Source organism: Akebia trifoliata, chromosome 1 (assembly GCF_017979445.1).
Source record: "Akebia trifoliata isolate Shusen 1 chromosome 1, ASM1797944v1, whole genome shotgun sequence".
Classification (NCBI taxonomy): domain Eukaryota; kingdom Viridiplantae; phylum Streptophyta; class Magnoliopsida; order Ranunculales; family Lardizabalaceae; genus Akebia; species Akebia trifoliata.
The window spans coordinates 25199353-25218314 of NC_141375.1; the positions used below are offsets into that span (position 1 = coordinate 25199353).

Consider the following 18962-nt stretch of genomic DNA (forward strand, 5'->3'; position numbering starts at 1 on the left):
CACAATTTCCAAAGGGGGTGTATGAAGGAAAAGGTAAGGGAAAAGAGGGGCTTTGAACAAAATCTTATAAAATACTGCTCTTACCATGATTTTCACATAGTTGATGTCCTACAAATATTTGCTGGTATTTTTTAGTTCAGCAAAGTATTGCCATTGCATTATTTTACGAAGGTTTACAGTTGGTGGAGAGACGAAGTATTGCGATTGCAACAAACTTTTGCTAAGGGACCTTTTAACTTTATTTAATGCCGATTTACATTTTTTCCAAGACTAATGATAAACTGACACCCCAGAATCTGAAGTATGCTCCCCGACGTAACAGTGCATAGAACCTTAGATCTTTTTCCCTGTGTATCTTGGAGAAAAAGATCTATGGTCTATGCATTGTCACGTCAAGTAGCATACAAAAAGTGTTATGTTTTGGGGTGAATAGTGTCATAACCATAATTCTTTGTCGTACATAATTAATAATTGGAAAAATTAACTTAAACGACCTTGACGGAGGAACTTTTTTCTAAATAGTCTCTTAAGTCTTGGGTGGTCTCTTAATGGTTCATTTAGTAAAATTTTCTTTTCTTAATAGTCCTTGGACCTCATCTCACATCTATAATGTCTTTGAAACACCCAAACTATCATTTTCTCATCTTCTTCATATAGTTAGGTTTTCCAAGGATGATTGCAATAAATTTCGACGACTTTTTATGGTAAATAACGATTGAAAAATAATGTACTCTTAATTTAGACATTTAGATGCTTTTTTTTTTTTTTCTTCTGATGATTAATAAAAAAAAAAAAATGAAGAACAAAGTTGGGATTCTAATTTTTTTTATGATTATGTTGTAATTTTTTATTTACAACTATGATTTATGCATTTTGAGTATTTTCGAGGAGATTTACCTAGTATCGAACTCAACAAAAAAATAATCTAAATCACATTTACAGTGTCACAGTGTCGAGTTCACCACTTTTTATTGTTTATTTCAATATTTTTATTGTTGAACTCGATAGTAATTAAATGTTGAACTAAACAATAAAAAGTTGAACTTGGCACTAAATGGTGAACTCGACACTAAAAATGTTGAACTAGACAATAAAAATTGGTGAGCTCGACACTGTAATGTGAACCAAATTTTCATTTTTCTCGACTTCAACACTTGATAAATTTTCTCGAAATACCCAAAATGCATATATCAAATTTACAATGTAATCATCAAAAAATTTAGAATCTCAACTTCATTTTTCATTTTTTTGTCAATCTAGGATTTCATATATTCTTAGATCGACAATCACTCAAATCTGCGTGTATTGTGGGTATCCCCAATTCACAAAATTACCCTTGTTTAGGCGCCATACGTTGATCATCCAAAATTATGTGAAATCCCGGATTTACTTGTCTATGAGTCAAAAATCTCTCATTCTCTTATGGTCAAAAACAAAAATCAGCTAGGTAACAGAGGTTTCTTGCATTTTTGCACTTAAGACATATTATATATTTCATATTAATTAAATCTGTAGAAATAGGGTCAGATCCATAAAATCCTAAGTGTAACTAAATGAGATTCCAGGTTTTGAAAATCAGTTTTCATAATAAGAAAAGAACAAACAAAAAAATCCCCAGTGGATACTATGGGAAATACAACAAAAACATTGTAATTTAATAATACATCTCATATTTGAAATTTTTTTGGTACCATGTGATGTGAGAGAATTTTATATTGTTGAGGTCTTGAAATTTCAAGGAATTTAGCATAAAATTATTGGTGGCATGTGAATCAATATATGCATTAAAGCAAGCATGTTGTGTATTAATTACAAACATATTTTCATTTAGTGGCTGTTGTAAGCGTAGTTGATGCTATGAGACACACATACCCACCTCCTGCATGCACAAAATGTGTTCCTATATTTATTGGATCCATGTGAAAATTTAATACTAAGATTTTTTTATTATTTTTTATTTATTTTTATTTAAGAATTAGAGCTGAAAATGGATGGGGACCGGATCAAATCGATATAGAACCAATCTGTTGAGTATTGAATAAGATGGATTGAAATGAGCCCTTGTTAGTAGGGCTTAAAATGGGTCGGATTTTATTTGAAATCTAAGTGGTCCGAATTTGATTTTAGCAGATTTGATTCCTTCAACTTTTGTTAGTTGACCACTAATGAGAATTAATATTTAAGTTATTAAGATTGCGTCAAGAAACTTGTAGAAAAATTGTATTTTGCAAGTATATGATTGTTCATGTCGTGTTAAAATGATTTTCTTCGAGAAAATGATTCTTCTATACCACACACAATAAAATGATTTTCTTAAAAAAAAAAATTTGAAAAAATCCTAATATTATCATGTTACCACCCCTAAAATTAAAAACAAATTTTCTTTTTAACATTTATTGAGGTGTCATGAAGTTTTAGCAAGAATTTGTTAATTAAGCCAATTTTTCGAGTATTAAAGTTATACTTTCAATTACACAATACATGTCTCTGGGTAGGATTGAACGAAAGAATGTGACTCGTTTAGTTGACCTCAAATCATCCAAATTACATTTCGATGGCGACATTGATGATTATTTTGTGAAAGAGAGAGACAAATGAAATAAAGAAATTACGAAAAATGTGATATTGATGTTAGAGTTAGATGCACCTTCAATTAAATAAAATTTTGAATAAAAAAATAGAGAGTTTCTTTAGTGATTGGTATTTTTCCCAAAATGTGCACCACTTATGCCAAATTCTAGTTTCAATACATTCTGCATTTTTTTCCCAAAACACACATTTTTAGTGAATTTGTCACTTTTATAAGCAATGAATTCACTAGTATATCTACAAGTTCGTAGATATTAAAAGTGACGAACTCACGAGTTCGTTGGTTATAAAATTGGCGAATGCCTGCTTTGAGAATTAAAATGAACACTGTATCCAACTCGGAATTTCGTCATATTCAGTACATGAAATGGAGATTAGGATTTTTTCCAAATTATACACAACTTATGTTGAAATTCCAATTTTGGTGCACGATTCATTTTAATTCCAAAAATATATATTTCAACTTTCGAGTGAATTCATCACTTTTATTATCAATGAATTTATTGGTATATTCTAGAATTCATAGATATTAAAAATAACGAACTCACAAGTTCTTAAATCATAAAAATGACGAATACATGTTTTGAGAATTAAAATGAACGAAATGGAGATTTACACTTGGGTGATTTACATAAGAATTGATGTGGCATTAAAATAAAATTAGTGTGACAATAGTAATTCTAAAAGAAATATAGCAATAAACATTCCGTGTGGCACAAGATTCTCCAATACAAGAAAATTGCATTAATGGGTGATGCGGTAGAGTAGATATAATAAAGACAGCGAGAGCATCCACACGTTTGGAAAGGATGGAGAGAGAGAGAGAGAGAATTAAAAGCAATCTGTTGCACCGTACACAGTCTACTTCAGTTCTGAACTCGTGATGGGATCGAATTCCGCACTTTCTGCTGCACCTCTTCCCCCAACTCTCCATCTTAACTTGTCTGTCCCTCTAGACTCTAATCTATGAAGAGAGAGATAGAGGCCACAACTTTTACTTATTACACTCCAATTAAAAATAAAGACCTTGAGTGAATGATTGAGAAAAAGTAAAAGATTTTTTTTTTTTTTTTAAATTTCGAATTTTATGAGTCAAATAATAATTGCAAACATCTATATTATTTGAACAAGTGTTATAATATTTTGTAAGGTTGAAATTATAATTTGAGCTCAATGTTTATAATGTTTGAAGAGTGTGTTTAAATCTTTAATTGGAGTGTGATAAATAATTTGAAAAAATTGGAGTGAAATATGTAAAAGTTTGATTGCCAATAACAGTTTTGTAATTTTTTAACATTTGAAGGAAAAATATTAACAAACTATTAAGATATTAAAGTATCAATTTTTTTTATTTATATTTATAACACAAGAAAATTTAAAATAAAAATGTTTTTTTAGGCATGGATGGTTTTTCTAACTCTTTTTGATGATCACAGACCTTGTTTTTTTTCCCCTTCTATGAAATTCTTCTGTTTGGGCTTATACTCCCGATAAGAACAACTTCAGCCCCAAACACTAGGGGCCTTTGCCTTCTTTGTGGTTGGTTATCTTGACCGTCTTTGTTTTCTTTGTATCCGTTCTCTTTTTAATAAAATTATACTTCTAAAAATTTTTGAGAGTAAGAGTGATAAATGCATAAATCTTTGATTTGTTGCACTTTTTTAATTTTTATCAACTCAAGGATATAAAGGAAAATTCATCAAATTTTCCATAGAAGAATGCTACATCATATAAGTTTTTCATAAAAAAAGAAAAAAAAGTTTTTGAACAAAGAAAATCCATAAACAAACATGTAAATCAGATCGTTTTTAGTTTAAAGTAAACGGTTGAGATTTTATGGATCTTAGGAATACATGATTTATTCTCAAGGTATATCCGTAGATGTTTTATTCCAAACCATTGGATTTTTATATTTAATAAAATTGTTGGGATATGTGTTTATTTAGGGGTTTACATATCCCAAGTACATTGTCTTCATAAGAATAATATTGAAGTGACCTCAAGATTAGACCTCACATTGCACACTCTGGCGTGAAAGTGTATGGGAATCATAGATGATTTCCTCGAGATAGGAGTGAAAAACATCTATGGTTCCTATCCACTTTCACGTCATGATGTGCGATACGAGGTTCGATCTTGAGGTCACTCCAACACGGCTATTTTCATAAATATTTAAAAATGATTGATTTATTGATTTTAACCAAATATACATTTTTTTTTTAGTATTTTAGTTTTTTATATTTTATTTTATTGATAACATATAAAATAAATACATGTCATTTTTTTAGTAATTTTCCTTTGTGTGCTATATAAAAATGATCTAAGGATATGTTTGATTGCATGGAAAGTGATTTTTCGTGAAATTTGAAATCCATGGAAAATAGGTAGGATTGGAAAAATCAAATTCCATTGTTTGATTTGATTTTACTTAGATAAAATCATGAAAAAAATATCTGAGGAAAATGAAAAAGAAGAAGGAAAGGAGGATGAGGAAGAAGAAGATGAAAGGAGAGGGAGAGGCTTGGGGAGGAGGGAGGATGAGGAGAAAGGAGGAGGAAGGAGAAGAAGAAGAAGACGGGGAGAGAGAGTGAGAGAGAGAAGGGTGACCAATGACAGAAATAGAAATGGTGCGATGACAACAATGATGGACAAATTGAATGTGATGGTGGCTATGGAAGTGGTAGTGATAGAGAAGAAGATATGGAATTAGGATTTTAATTTGGGATGAAAAATATGTATGAATTTCATTTTCTCATCTATATAGGTGGGAAAATGAAATCTAGGATTTGTGAGACTTTTAGAGGAGGGTGGAAAATTATTTTCCATGTGAAACTGAAATCAAATAAGGGTATGTTTGATTGCATGGAAAGTCACTTTCCATGGAATTTGAAATCAATGAAAAATTAGTTGTGGAAAATAGGTAGGGTTGGAAAATCAAATTTCATTATTTGCTTTCACTTGGATAAAATCATGAAAAAATATGAGAAAAAAGAAGAAAAGGAGAAGGAGGAAGAAGATGAGAGGAGGGGGATAGGAAGAAGAAGATGACGAGGAAGAGGTAGGGGGGAGGATGTGGTGACGGTGACAACGAAGGTGGCGACGACGACGGGGGGTAAGTGAGGAAGATGGGGGGAGAACGTGGTGGTGGCGGTGGCGGAAGAGGTGAGGGATGGAGAAGAAGGAAAAGAAGAAAAAGAAGAAGAGAGAGAGAGAAGGTGATCGGAGACGGAGTCGACAGCGACGGCGATGGTAACGACAATGATGATGACGACGGTGAGGTTAATGGAATGGTGGTGGTGGTGGTGATGGTAGTGATGGTGGCAAGGAAGAATTGATGATGGAAAATATGGGTGGATTTCATTTTTCCACCCATATAGGTGGAAAAATGAAATCCATGATTTAGTGGACTTTTTGAATGGGGTGGAAAATGAATTTTCATTTCCATGTGCAATCAAATACTTGAAAAATGTCATTTTCCATGGAAATTGATTTTCCACCCTATTTTTCATGTGCAATCAAACATATCCTAAGTGAAAAATGTATTTTCCATCCTATTTTCCTTGTGCAATCAAACATACCCTAAAGTTTTTTGCAAAAAAATGTTGAAACAACTATATTTTTTTTATTTACAAAAATGCTTATATACTTGAATGCATGGCTATTTATTTTTGTGAAGACAATCATATCTATTACTTATTTACCATTATTGTGAACTCCTATTCAACACATAGATATAAAAGTAAATACTTCAAAGAGTCCTAATAATATGACTCACTAGGTGGCATATTCAAATCACGTGGACAACTTTGGGAACCGTAGACCTATACCCCTTGGGATGTACGGTTCTCTCTTGGTACATTTTTTTATGAAAAAGTGTAATCATGTCTCCCAAGGTGTTCACATCTATGTACCCGAACTCACCACATCATAAAGTCATTTGAGTATACCACATGACGAGTCATATTATCACGACTCTTTTTCAAATTATAGATACTTATTTTCATAAAAGAATTAATTAAGAAATTGGGTATAAAATCATTTTCTTAACATTAAATAGAACAATAATTGGTTGAATTTTATTTTATTTTATGGAATACATATATCTTTTTTTATTTTCTTTATTTTCTATTAGTAGTAGGATATGCAGATGATTTTCTAGGAATTATTTTACTTTATGTCCTTCCATTGTTTTATTCTTGCAGAAATGCATTACACATGAGAAGCAATTGAAACCTACCCTCAATAAGTCAAAGAAGAAAGACATGGTGTCAGCCCCAATCAGATGTCACAACAATCTGACTAATATGTCATGTAATTGCAGTATAGTTGTTATTTCACACCACTTTTTACCATTCTTCATAAGTCTATTCAGAATAATGTGATGGATTAGATGGTTTTAATCATTTGATAGATCAAGACCTATCCCCTCCTTTCCCATCCCTCTCCAATTAATGAATGACATGCCACATGATGTGTGGTACCATTAAAAATGCAAATTCTCAAACCTAAGGTCATTGGTTTAAAATTAATGACCCCACATTTAAAAAGGTGGGGGAGACTATTAAAGGACGCTGGTGGAAGGATTTTTTTTTATGATAAATAATCCCTAAGTTTTGGGTGATTTTGAAATTACCTATTTAGTAAAATTTCAGTCTTAATGATCTCTTATTATTGTCTTATTGTCGAACTCATCACTTTTTATTTATTGTCAAGGTCAACATTTGTTAGAACTCACTAATTTTTATTTATTGTCAAGCTCACTATGTTTTATTGTTGAATTTGACAATTTTGAAAAAATGTTGAATTTGATAAATTTAAAAAAAAATGTCAAACTTGACAATAAAAAAATGGTGAACTCAATGTTGGTAAAAGTCATCTTCATTTCTCAAGTTTTTTCAACTAAAATACATGAAAATTTTGACTAAAAACACGAGATAAGGACTTGTCTATTTGATTTCAAACCAATAGCGCTATCCTTGATCGATTTTCATCTTTAAAAAAAGAATTTTTTTTAAAAAAAATCCTTCTTTTTTACATACGTATTTGAAAAGTTTGAAAAATCATAGAAAATAATTTTTTCTTCTTAAATCCTTTTCAATGGAATGGAGTCTCTGAAATTCAATTGGATTGTTGAAACATCAATTTTTTTGATCGAAAACGATGAGATTTAAAGGTCAAGATTTCAATCACATCATGAGAAATGTGGTGAATGAAGTTCAACGACTGATTAAAAAAGAAAGTTTTACAAAATAGACTATTAACAGAAGCCCCCAAAACTTAGGGACTAATTAGAAAAAATCCATCTACCAGGGTCCTTTATATAATTTTCCCTAAAAAGTGACACGAGACACTCCTTTTGGGTCCATTGATCATGATCAATCAGTTACCTAACTTTTGATGGTCATTGGGTTTCAATATTTTTATCAAGAACTTGAAACTCTAATAATTTTTTATCAATATTCTCAGTTCTCAATTAAAAAACAATCTCAAATTCAAATTTCAAAATTATTAATCTTGTTATTTTATTTCTAGGTCTAGTTAAGATTGTCCATGGATTGGATCAGACCCGAAATATCTAACCAGTTTTAATTTGATATTTATAGATTGGCTTCATGTTTGATTTGATAAAGATCGAATTCATATTTGTCACATTAAATTGGAATCCAATATGAAACTAATCCATTGACAACCTCACCAATGGTAGGCCAAAAGTTATGGGTCAATGGGGCTTGTCAATAGAAAATCGTTCATTTCCCATGTGATTAAATAGGAAAGCGTACATTATATTCACATCAATACCTCATGCTTTCTTTACACATATTTGAAGCAATTATTAATGTGTTTCTCTCCATATTATTCAAGTACTTTGGCAAAATTATTGGCAGTTACACATTTTAGAATTCTCCCATTTTCATCAAATTAATGTTGATTTTTTTTATATATATAAAAATTACATATTTAGTTGAACTTTCCTTTACAAGCATGGTTCAAAATATTATTTCATTTTAAAATGTTTCGACCGAAACAAGGGTGAAAATGAGATTTTGAAAGATTTCAGTGATTTCCTACCAGATCTGAAGGAGAAAAGGTAGATTTCGATATTTTTTGTAACAGATCCAAAAGAATAAATGAAGATTTCGGCGCGTTCTTTTTCAGTTGTTGTTCTTGTTCTTATGTGATTTTCTCTTTATGAAAAAAATAAAATAATACCCCTTTTTCAACCCGATGGAATACCCTTGACCTTAGTCTTTTACTAATGATTGGGTCATATAGGTTCGCATATATGTGTTTTGCAAAATATTGGAGAAACCCCAATGTTTTTAAATTACTGAGATGCCCCATATGTATTAAAATTGATGGCATGCCCCTTGACTATGGTCTCTTGTGAAAGCCTTACTTAAATATTAATATATATAATGTTTTGGTCTTATTTGGGTTTTGGAAATATCAAAACAACGAATCGAAATGAGATTTTGAAACATGTTTACAAACCCCCCTCCCCCCAATTTTTTTGTTGTTTCATATTTTTGATTGAATCATGATTGTAGAGGCAGATTTGAGCTTACCTCCATCTACTCTACAATTGTTTCTCGCAAGATGCTCCTCATCCCTGCTAGCATCAGTGTGGTACTTGTCAACAAATCTTCGTTGATCAAGTTAGAACTTTTTACTTAATCAATAATGGACTCTCTGACCCCCCCCCCCCTTCATTTTTAGTCTCCTCCTCTATTTATAGATCTCTTTAAGAAATCATTTCGAACAATGAATCTCCTTGAGAACCTTGACCTTCAGGGATCTCCAGCAGGAATCCCTTACCTTTAGAAAGGAACTTGAGAAGGAAAAGATCCTCTTGACTCTGTTAACCACTTCTCTTACATATCTCACCCCCAAAATCAGGGTTTCTCCTACATTTAGGATTTGATCTTGTAAGATCCCCTGATCATGGGGATCTTACTCAATGTATTGAACCTTCGTTATCGTATTCCAAGAGTCGTGAGATTCGTCCTAGAATTTCATATCTTAGTGCATGGAAACTCATATTCGATCTGTCCTGCGAGTCAGGGCAGACTTCAATACATTCTAATCCATTAATCAGGGCAGACTTGAATTCTTGCATTGTCCCTCTAACAAGCTAGGTTGGGCTACTGGCTCATCCTATGTACCACTTATCTTTTGAAATCTCATCTGCCTTCTATCTCTTGTTCTTTTTGTGACATGTGTAAGACCTAGATGAGTCACCAATTTTACCTTCTACAATGATCATCTAAAATTCATTAGAAAATTAAAAAGATAAAATTGCAAATGAGACTCGGATATATGATTTGTTTGATAAATATTAAAAATAATTGTATCGTTACTATTATAATGAGAGAAAGCAGAGTATAACTAGTTTGATACTAAATTTAGATCTCACAAATGCCCTACTTTACATTTAAACTTAATAAAATCAGGACCATTTTATCAAAAGTAAGAAAATTACAATCCTATGATCGTATAATTATATTTTTTAGTTTTTAAAATTATAAAATTATTATTTTTACCATGTAATCTTAAAAAAAAAAAAAAAAAGAACTCTTTAATTAATATTATAAATTACAAGTAATGTATGTGTATTTAATGCACATGTTACCTTGTAGTACCAAACTACCAATATATGAAATTTTGATTAGCGAAAGTTTTAAAAGATGGCTGGGCAGGACCATTAAGTTTGGCCCCATATATATAACCGTTTTGGTACTTCTAGTGTATAATAAGATGATTAATGAAATATTTGGATAATAATTAAATTGATAATTATTAGAGAGAGAGAGTGAGTAATAAAGGAGTTGCAGGAGATGGGGTGGACAAAGTGGATTTGAATAATTGAGTGATTGATGAGATGGCACGCACGAGAGTAGGGTGAGAGTATTGCATGTCGGAGACGCACCGACACCACGTAGCCCCAACCATAAATCCTCTTTATGTCTCTTTGCATGGGAAGTTGAAAAGAAAGAGAAAGGACTTCTTCCTTTGCTTTGGTCACCCACCCCAAAACCAGCTGAAACTCAACCGTCTCTCTCTCTCTTCCTTCCCAAAGACATAATTAACACATCTCTCTCTCTCTTCTCTCTTCTCTCTTCTCTCTCACTTCCATTGCTTTTTAACTTATACAAAGACTTTATTTTGTTTTTCTACAATAAATAATATAGTGAAACTAAATGCCACCTCTCTTTTCAGTTTCTAAACTTCTTTCTCTACCATTTGTACCCTTTTTATCTGGACTTTTTTTTATTGTATCAGAATGGATCCCATTTACTTATTTTCCCTTTTTGCAAGGTTGAACGTTTAGGTGCAAAATATCTTCATTACTATAACCCTTTTCAGACCTCCCTTTATATTATTCTTTTTTCTCCCGTTTTGGTAAGACATTATTAGAATTATGAGTCGTGATAATCTGATTATCCCGTGGCAAACTCAATTGACAACCTAACGTGACAAGCTCAGAAACTGTTGATATGTGCTTCTTGGTTATAGGATTCTCTTGAGATACATTTTTTTTAATGGAAAAGTGCAATTGTGTATATCGAGGAGCACAGATCAACGATTTCCGAACTTGTCATGTCACATCAGGTAGTCAATTAAGTATGCCACGTGGGGTAGTTAGATTATCACAATTCTAGTACTATATAACTAGATAGATGCAACTTGCACATATGTAACACAAACAAAAGCTTATTTACAACCAAATAGTTCCCCCCTGGGGTAGTCAGATTATCACGATTCTAGTACTATATAACTAGATAGATGCAACTTACATATATGTAACACAAACAAAAGCTTATCTATAGCCGAACAATTCCCTCCCCCTCCCCCTCCCCCTCCCCCCCGAATCATAAGATGTTGGTCAAAATTAGGGGTGCAATTTGGTCTGGTTCAAATCGAGAATTGAGCCCAACCACTAGCTTTGGGGTGGTTTCATTCGGTTTGGAACAAGTTGTGGTTTGACTCCGGATTATGAAAATGGAGAACCGATCAATTTGGTTCAATTCTTGGATCAAGCTTGTATAGAATCGAATCAAACCGAGAATCGAACCCCTATGCAATAAATAAATATATATGTATATAATAATTATTATGAATTATTTTAGTAGTTAGGACATATATTAGTGGTTTTTATGGATAAACTAATGACTTTTATGGAAAGATTAGTGATTATTATATGAAATTTTATATTTATTATATGTTTATTTTATCATTAAAAAAATATTACTTACAATTTATAGAGTATTGACAATCCATAGAATCGAACTAAACCAAACCGACTTTAGTTCGATTTGGGTTGGTTTGGTTCTAATGGAATTTGGTTCGGTTTTGGTTCTGGTTCTTATTTAGTGGAACCAACCTATTATGTTGGTTCGATTCCAATTTGACCTCAAACTGAACCAAGTTACACCCCTAATCAAAATTCATATCCCTTGTGGAATGTTGATCAAAATACGCATCCCTTGTGGAATTCTCAATGAAATGCTGTCTTCTTCAATATCTTTCTTGTAGATTATCCAATCATGGATTGAATGACCATGCAGAGCCTGGATTGAACCTCTGGGCTATGTGAATTACCACATAGGTCCAAATGACACCTCCCCTTCTAAAATTTAGGATTTAGATTAGGTTTGATTTTTATTTTTCAATGTAAGACTTTGAAAATGGCTGGTTGTTGAACTCCCAAATTTTAAATTGAAATCCAATGGGAAAATAAGTAACATTTTAATTTTTTTATATTTTATTTTAGAGTTCTTACAATTTTATGCTCTACAAACATGTGACATCCAATTGAAGTTTTGGGTGCCACGTGAAGATGTGGTCCATATAGATAGATGCGCCTTCATATATATATATCAATATTTTAGCCTCCTTGACTGTATCAATTTATTTACTATACGAATCTATCGTGACAATGCACAATTCTATTACAGATGACTACTTTTATGATATATATGCACATCACAGTCATTGTTATTTCAAGGTCACTTGTGTTCTTCTATGACATTAAGCTACCATTTCTTGTCTGTGAATGACGCTCGTTGTGATCTACACCATGTATTTTGGTGTTTAATTTGAGCCAATTTGAGAATTCGATCAACTACGAAGGAAAAACATCTTGCTTCTAACCACATCAGACATTTTGGCATCTCAAGTGCTAGTCAAGGGGTATGGAGCCAAACTCGTGATTGTCTTACTCGAAAATGGACTCAGGAGGTAGTAGATCGACCCTGAGTATTTTGGACTTTCCACACTTCTACATTGATTATAGTAGTCCCAACTATAAAAGAGGAGGGTTACATCCCTATCGAAAAAAAAATGTTACCTACTAACATGAATCTTATTTAACACAAACTAAATTAATTAATGATGGAACAAGATTCATTCAAACGATCACAAACTTTTGGGAGAAGGATTTGATAATGGTAACCGTGTTAAAGTATAAGAAAAATGCAAATTTTGAACACACGCACAAACACAAAAAAAGAAATACAATTTACGAAAGCAAACCAAATTTTCACTAAGGATAGCTGCCCCTTGTAGTGGCTTTACAATCTATTCCCTTGCTATTTTTCATTCTTATTCTCTTCAACACCAAGTCTAAATTATTATATTTGACCCAAAATTTTAACTAATTTGATTTTAAATAATTTGTTTTACTCTTGTTAAATATTTAATTTGGTTTTTGAAAAATTGATTATCACGATTCTTTGAAAAAATATCCCCTCGAGTCAATCCAAAGCCCACCTGCCTTTGCCCAAAATAACCCAAAGTTGCAATTACTGTCCACCACCACTTTCCAATCAAACCCAACTTCATCCCTTCTTGACTTTCAAACCCCCCATTTATTCCTACAACAACCTCTTCCATTAGAATAATCTCTCACTTATAGCTCTCCCATTAATACTCTCTGCAAGCAAACCAAATGAGAAAAGTAGAATCCTCTCCATAGAAAAAAGTGGAAAACCAAAAAAGAAAAAAACCCAACTTTTTAAAGCCTTCAATATCTTCTCTACATTTGATAGCTCTCTCTCTCTCTCTCTCCCTCTCTTTCTCTCTCTGTTCAGATTGAATTGAAGGCTCTTCTGATTTTTCTCTGATGAAGATTCTAATTAAGCGCCGGCATGTGTGCTTTTCCATGGCTTCTTTGCCTGTCATGCGAGGGAATTAGCTTGTACTTTTGAGTAGTGGGCACTTGTTTTTCTGTTTTAATGCTAAAGTGTAAGCAAGGGATGGGTGTGTCCTCTCTATGTTCTTTATCTTCCCTTTTATTTATAATTTATATATCAATTTTTCATTCTTGTTAATTTATGTTCTCTTCACAGGAGATTTGTGTTGTTGTTTAATGGGTTATCTCTCTTTTTTACTAGTTCTATTATTAATTGAGATGTACTGAACACAGGATTAGGTGAGGAGTCTATAAGAAGAGGTGTTATGTCTTGAGATTTTAGTACCATAAACAAGCCTATAGGTTTCCTTGGCATCTTCTCCATCAAAGTGCTTTTTACTCCTTCTCATCTGGTTGGCTACTTTGATTGCTAGACTTGTTTGTTTGGACTTTGGATCTTCATCATCAATACCCATCAACACCATGGCTTCATCTAACAGACACTGGCCTAGTATGTTCAAGTCCAAGCCCTGCAACAATCACCACCAATGGCAGCATGACATCAACTCATCTCTCATCTCATCATGCCAGAGACCCCCATATACATCAGGTAATCATCCCACTAATATATAAGAGTAAATAACAGTTATGTTTCTCTTTCTAATGTTTACTTATTTTCACTCTTATAACTTCTTAGACCCTAGACAAGTTTGGAAATAATATGGTAAGTCTAACCAACCATTAATTCGCTCATTTCATTTCTTGGATGAATATTGGTAGCAAATGATTTGTGAGATTTGATTTATTGTGATTTTAGTCTAGAACTCTAGAACTATATTTCAATCATTAGTTTGCGCTACTTGTTATTTCTTTCTGCTGAAATTTTAGTGCTACATGTTGCATCTGAGGTCATCACCATGAAACCCTAATCTCAATAATTTGGAATCCGAGGAATGAATCTTATTCTTCAGCTCAATACTGTTTAAAGTCATGTCTTTTGTTATTGAAAGTGTGTACATATATGCTCTCAATGTCTTAATCCATGTCCTCTATTACCAATTAAAATGATTTAGAAGCATGCATTGCACACACAATCTAATGCATGCATATGATCCAAAGTAATAAGCTTTCTAAATCAAATATTCAATGAAAAATCTATTTTAATCTCACATGATAGGCTTAATTAGGGTTTTGCATTGTGTTTTCTTACAGGTTTCGAAGAGCGTAGCCCCGACCCGAAGCCTCGATGGAACCCTAAACCGGAACAGATACGAATACTCGAAGCGATATTCAATTCGGGTATGGTGAATCCTCCAAGGGATGAGATAAGGAAGATAAGAACTCAATTGCAAGAATATGGGCAAGTCGGCGACGCCAATGTATTCTATTGGTTCCAAAACAGGAAATCGAGAAGTAAACACAAGCAAAGACATCTTCAAACTTCCAAATCACATTCTCAATCCCCTCCTGTTAACACCTTCACTACTGCCCCATCGTCTTCTTCGTCGTCGTCATCGGAGAAATCTTCTCCAAAGAAAACCAATAAGATGTTGGCAATGGGTGGGGTCAACATGATCGATTTATCAAATTCTCCTACTGCTTCAGTTAATCAGACCTATTTTCAGACTCAAGGGGACTTTTCATCTGATCAGCCATTCTTCTTCCCAGTGCAACAGATTGAAGGAAACACTGTGTTTTCTCAAGGATTTTGCTTTTCGGATATTTCCAATGTTCAAATCCCAGATCAAACAATTGGGTCTTGTTCAGGGTTTCTGATTGGTGAATTATTGAATCAAGAAGTTTCAAAGGAGGAAGAAGAGAAGATGAAGTTCCACCAACAGCTGAGCTACATTCACTCTTCTCCTACTACTACTCTTACAACCAGCATTCCTCTCACAATCACTTCTCCTACTTCAACTATAAATCCCACCACATTCAATCAAATTCAAGGTAATTAAGTTGATCCTAAATTTGTTTATCACATGTGTACCATAAATCTTTTCACACTGAATCATCTCTCATTCAAACTGAAAATAGAGTAAGAATAAGAATATATGCTGACTGAAGGTAGTAATTAAGTTGATCCTAACTTGTTCATTACATGAGTACCGTACATCTTAACACACTGAATCATCTCTCATTCAAACTTAAAAAAAATAGAATAAGAATATATGCATTGCTCTTCATTCCTTCATCAAAATTTCAAAATAATGGTCCTTTGTTAAGATGGGCAAGGATATATTTGTCATTATAGTAAAAAATTAGAGGGTATTATAGTCTTTTTATTAGCCACCCTTTTCGAGATAGGACGTGTGCATGGCTGCAATACTTGACTGGAGACTTGAAGCACGTAATCGGTTTTTCTTTCTTTTTAATTATTTTTTAATGATTCTGTGTGGTAAGGAGTTGGTGAATCGGGTGCAGTGGACCCGGCTGATGCGGGGAGATCAACGGTGTTCATAAACGACGTAGCATTCGAGGTTTCTGTGGGACCCTTTAACGTGCGCCAAGCTTTTGGTGACGACGCTGTTCTCCTTCACTCTTCTGGTCAACCTGTTCTCACTAATCAGTGGGGTGTCACCTTCCAATCCCTACAACCCGGCGCATTCTATTATCTGGTGCGCACGTTAACACGTTTATATGTGACTGATTCAGTAGTTCTAGAGCTACCATATTAAGTTGTCTCCGAGTGTCTGATTATTTATATTTGTTGGATATTATTGCAGGTGTAGGAGGATCACCAAGGATGAAGAAGTGATAGAATCTTGACCGTTGATCTTGATAATTTCTGCTTCTAATTTAGGGCTTAATATATATTTGATTTAGGAGACTTTGATGACCTGGATCGAAATGGACGAGTTTAAATTGGTTTCTTTAAAGGAATATTTATATGGGATTTGCTTCATTTTCGGTATTTTCAGGTGTTACGCTTCAGTACGTAAATACGTACATCATATATATATCGTACGTGGATACACTACATAAAACTTGGCTGAGATCATCACCATTGATTTCTGACAATTTTGCTGAAAAACTTGGCTTTTCTTCCAACGAAGCGAAGTTTGCTTTTATTTATTTAGATTCCACGTTTAGGTAAAGCTCTTATCACCTCGTACAAAGTACTGTAGTTGAGGTTCCCTACTGTCATCTCTCTCTCTCTCTCTCTAATGGGACTTGTAAGGTAGTGAAGGTGATAAGATTATTAAAAAATCCTTGACCATGTACGAAGTTAACTAATGGGATTAGAACAATAATGCCCGTATGGTGTGAGTTCGATACTTGGTATGAGCATTAATTCCTTGAGAGTCATACTTGAGGGGGCACCCACTTACTTTGTGGATGTGATGTGTCCGGAGTTGCACATCTTCAGAACTAGTCCTTAAATAAGACTATGGTCTATGAATTAGACAAAGCCTAAATACAGGCTTGATCCGTTTTATTTAAAAAAAGAGTTTGTGAATTTGGTCATGGAATTGAATTGGGAAAAATATTTGTTCAATCAATCTTTATTTGTTGGGATAAGACTTTTATGATCAATAGATTAGTCAATATAAGATGAAAACGGTTAAAGTGACTTGAAATAACAGTTGAGGTATTGCTCAATTGGCCAATCAATGGTTCTTTGCACACCTAAGAGCTACTTTGAGTCCTTGTAATAGAGCTCAAACGAGATTTATATGAGGGAAGAATTTTTCATATAGGTTTATTAAGGGTGGAGCTACGGTTTTCTTGTAGTGGGGCCAATTATAGTTAATGGTATAATTAAAGATGAGTGGTTTTGGGGAGAAATTCAATGATTTTTTGTTAGAAGTTGAAAAAAATGATATTTAAGTCATTTTCAATTAGTCTATGAGACAAGGCCCAAGTCAAGAGGCAATTTCATATTCAAAAAATTGAAAGTTGTTGGGGAGGGAGGTGAGGGAGTTGGGGCAAATGGGCTTGTAATGAGGGAGTATCTCAATTAATGATATATAGAACCATTCAAAAAAGTTCCCGAGTGGGAGAGGAAGAGGGGGCAATTTGAAAGTCCATAAATCGAGACTAAAACCCAAAAGAACTTATATAAAATCACAAAAGCACATGAAGTCAATCTCAAATAATAGAAATTTTGACTATGGACAAATTAGGTTAATTTTTTGGAACAACTTTCAATTAACCAACCTCAAATTTTTGGGATGTGGCTTTATTGTTGTTGTTAAGTACTTAGAAAGTGGAATCATCTACTGGAGTTGATTAAGATGTCGTGATGGTTCAAAAGCATGTGATAGTGATTCAAAACTTCTACTCACCCAAAGCCTAATTCATCAATTTGAATTTTTGTAGGATAGAAGATGTTGAGGTTTATGATGCAAATTATTGGACTCACGACTAAACCACTTTAACTCAGTCCATAGCATCCAGGATGGATCCAAGTTTGAAAGTTTGACTGCCTTATCGTAGATCATACCAATTAGTACATCAAAGGTCAATAACGTTACCAATGTATAATGTTTTGATACAACTTAATAATATACCAAGATGAAAAAAATAAAAGAGGTAACTAAAAAAATAATGATGTGGACAAAATCAATAAGAAAGTAGAGATAGGCTTCGACCCAAGATATGACTTAAGACAGAATTGAATGACCTAAGATACGTCTCTTTTTATTGAAATCGATTAGAGTCGGGTCTCTTGAATACAAACCGATTCAAAATCAAAACTGATAGAAATCAATAAAAATTGCTTTTGTGACTGGATACCAAGCCACACGGAAATTCGATTATTGAAATTAATCTCTTCTAACAATAAATGAAGTAATTCCAACAACCAAACTTCAAGAACATGTTACAAACCAAATGCAAGAAACAATGAAGAAGTAGTAGAGAAATGAGCACAATCACAACATAAGTTTTACGTGGTCCACCTACAATGGGGTTACATACATAGGAAAGTCGATAAGTAGAAATCAGCTACTCAAGGAAGAAATTACAAGTATATGGAGGACTATACTTACCTCCAACACTCCGATGAAACTTACAAAATTTCTACACCCAACTCTAGTAAGAATCCAAATAAGAAATATTGATCCCACTCCCGTTATTACAAACCGCAACAACAATATGATGACCACCTTCAATAATCTTGATCTTCTAATTTTTGCAAGAGAAGAAGCGGATACATATAGAGACTTAATATTTACTCACAATCTCTATCAAAGAGAAAACTCTCTTTTATGGACCATAACTACCATTTAGGGACCCC

General features: G+C 33.2%; 1 protein-coding gene across 4 annotated transcripts; it reads left to right on the forward strand.

Annotated features, from left to right (window-relative positions):
* Positions 1–13532: 13532 nt before the first annotated feature.
* On the forward strand, positions 13533–16664 carry HB-3 (homeobox-3). Of its 4 annotated transcripts, none has more exons than XM_086445796.1 (5): positions 13533–13833; positions 14015–14330; positions 14933–15670; positions 16127–16338; positions 16447–16664. In XM_086445796.1, exons 2-5 carry the CDS (start codon positions 14204–14206, stop codon positions 16450–16452), a joined length of 1083 nt encoding a protein of 360 aa, XP_086301922.1. In that variant the 5' UTR covers positions 13533–13833; positions 14015–14203; the 3' UTR covers positions 16453–16664. The 4 variants fall into 4 exon arrangements, with proteins under 4 accessions (XP_086301922.1, XP_086301929.1, XP_086301907.1 ...); XM_086445803.1 differs by having other exon boundaries at positions 13534–13833; positions 16145–16338; positions 16447–16663; XM_086445781.1 differs by having other exon boundaries at positions 13535–13833; positions 16124–16338; positions 16447–16662.
* The last annotated feature ends 2298 nt before the right edge of the window (positions 16665–18962 follow it).

Coding starts and splice junctions, on each gene's coding strand:
- HB-3 (XM_086445781.1), top strand. CDS start 14,204: ATGGCTTCATCTAACAGACACTGGCCTAGTATGTTCAAGTCCAAGCCC. Junction 14,331..14,932: donor GAGACCCCCATATACATCAG/GTAATCATCCCA, acceptor GTTTTCTTACAG/GTTTCGAAGAGCGTAGCCCC. Junction 15,671..16,123: donor CACATTCAATCAAATTCAAG/GTAATTAAGTTG, acceptor CTGTGTGGTAAG/GAGTTGGTGAATCGGGTGCA.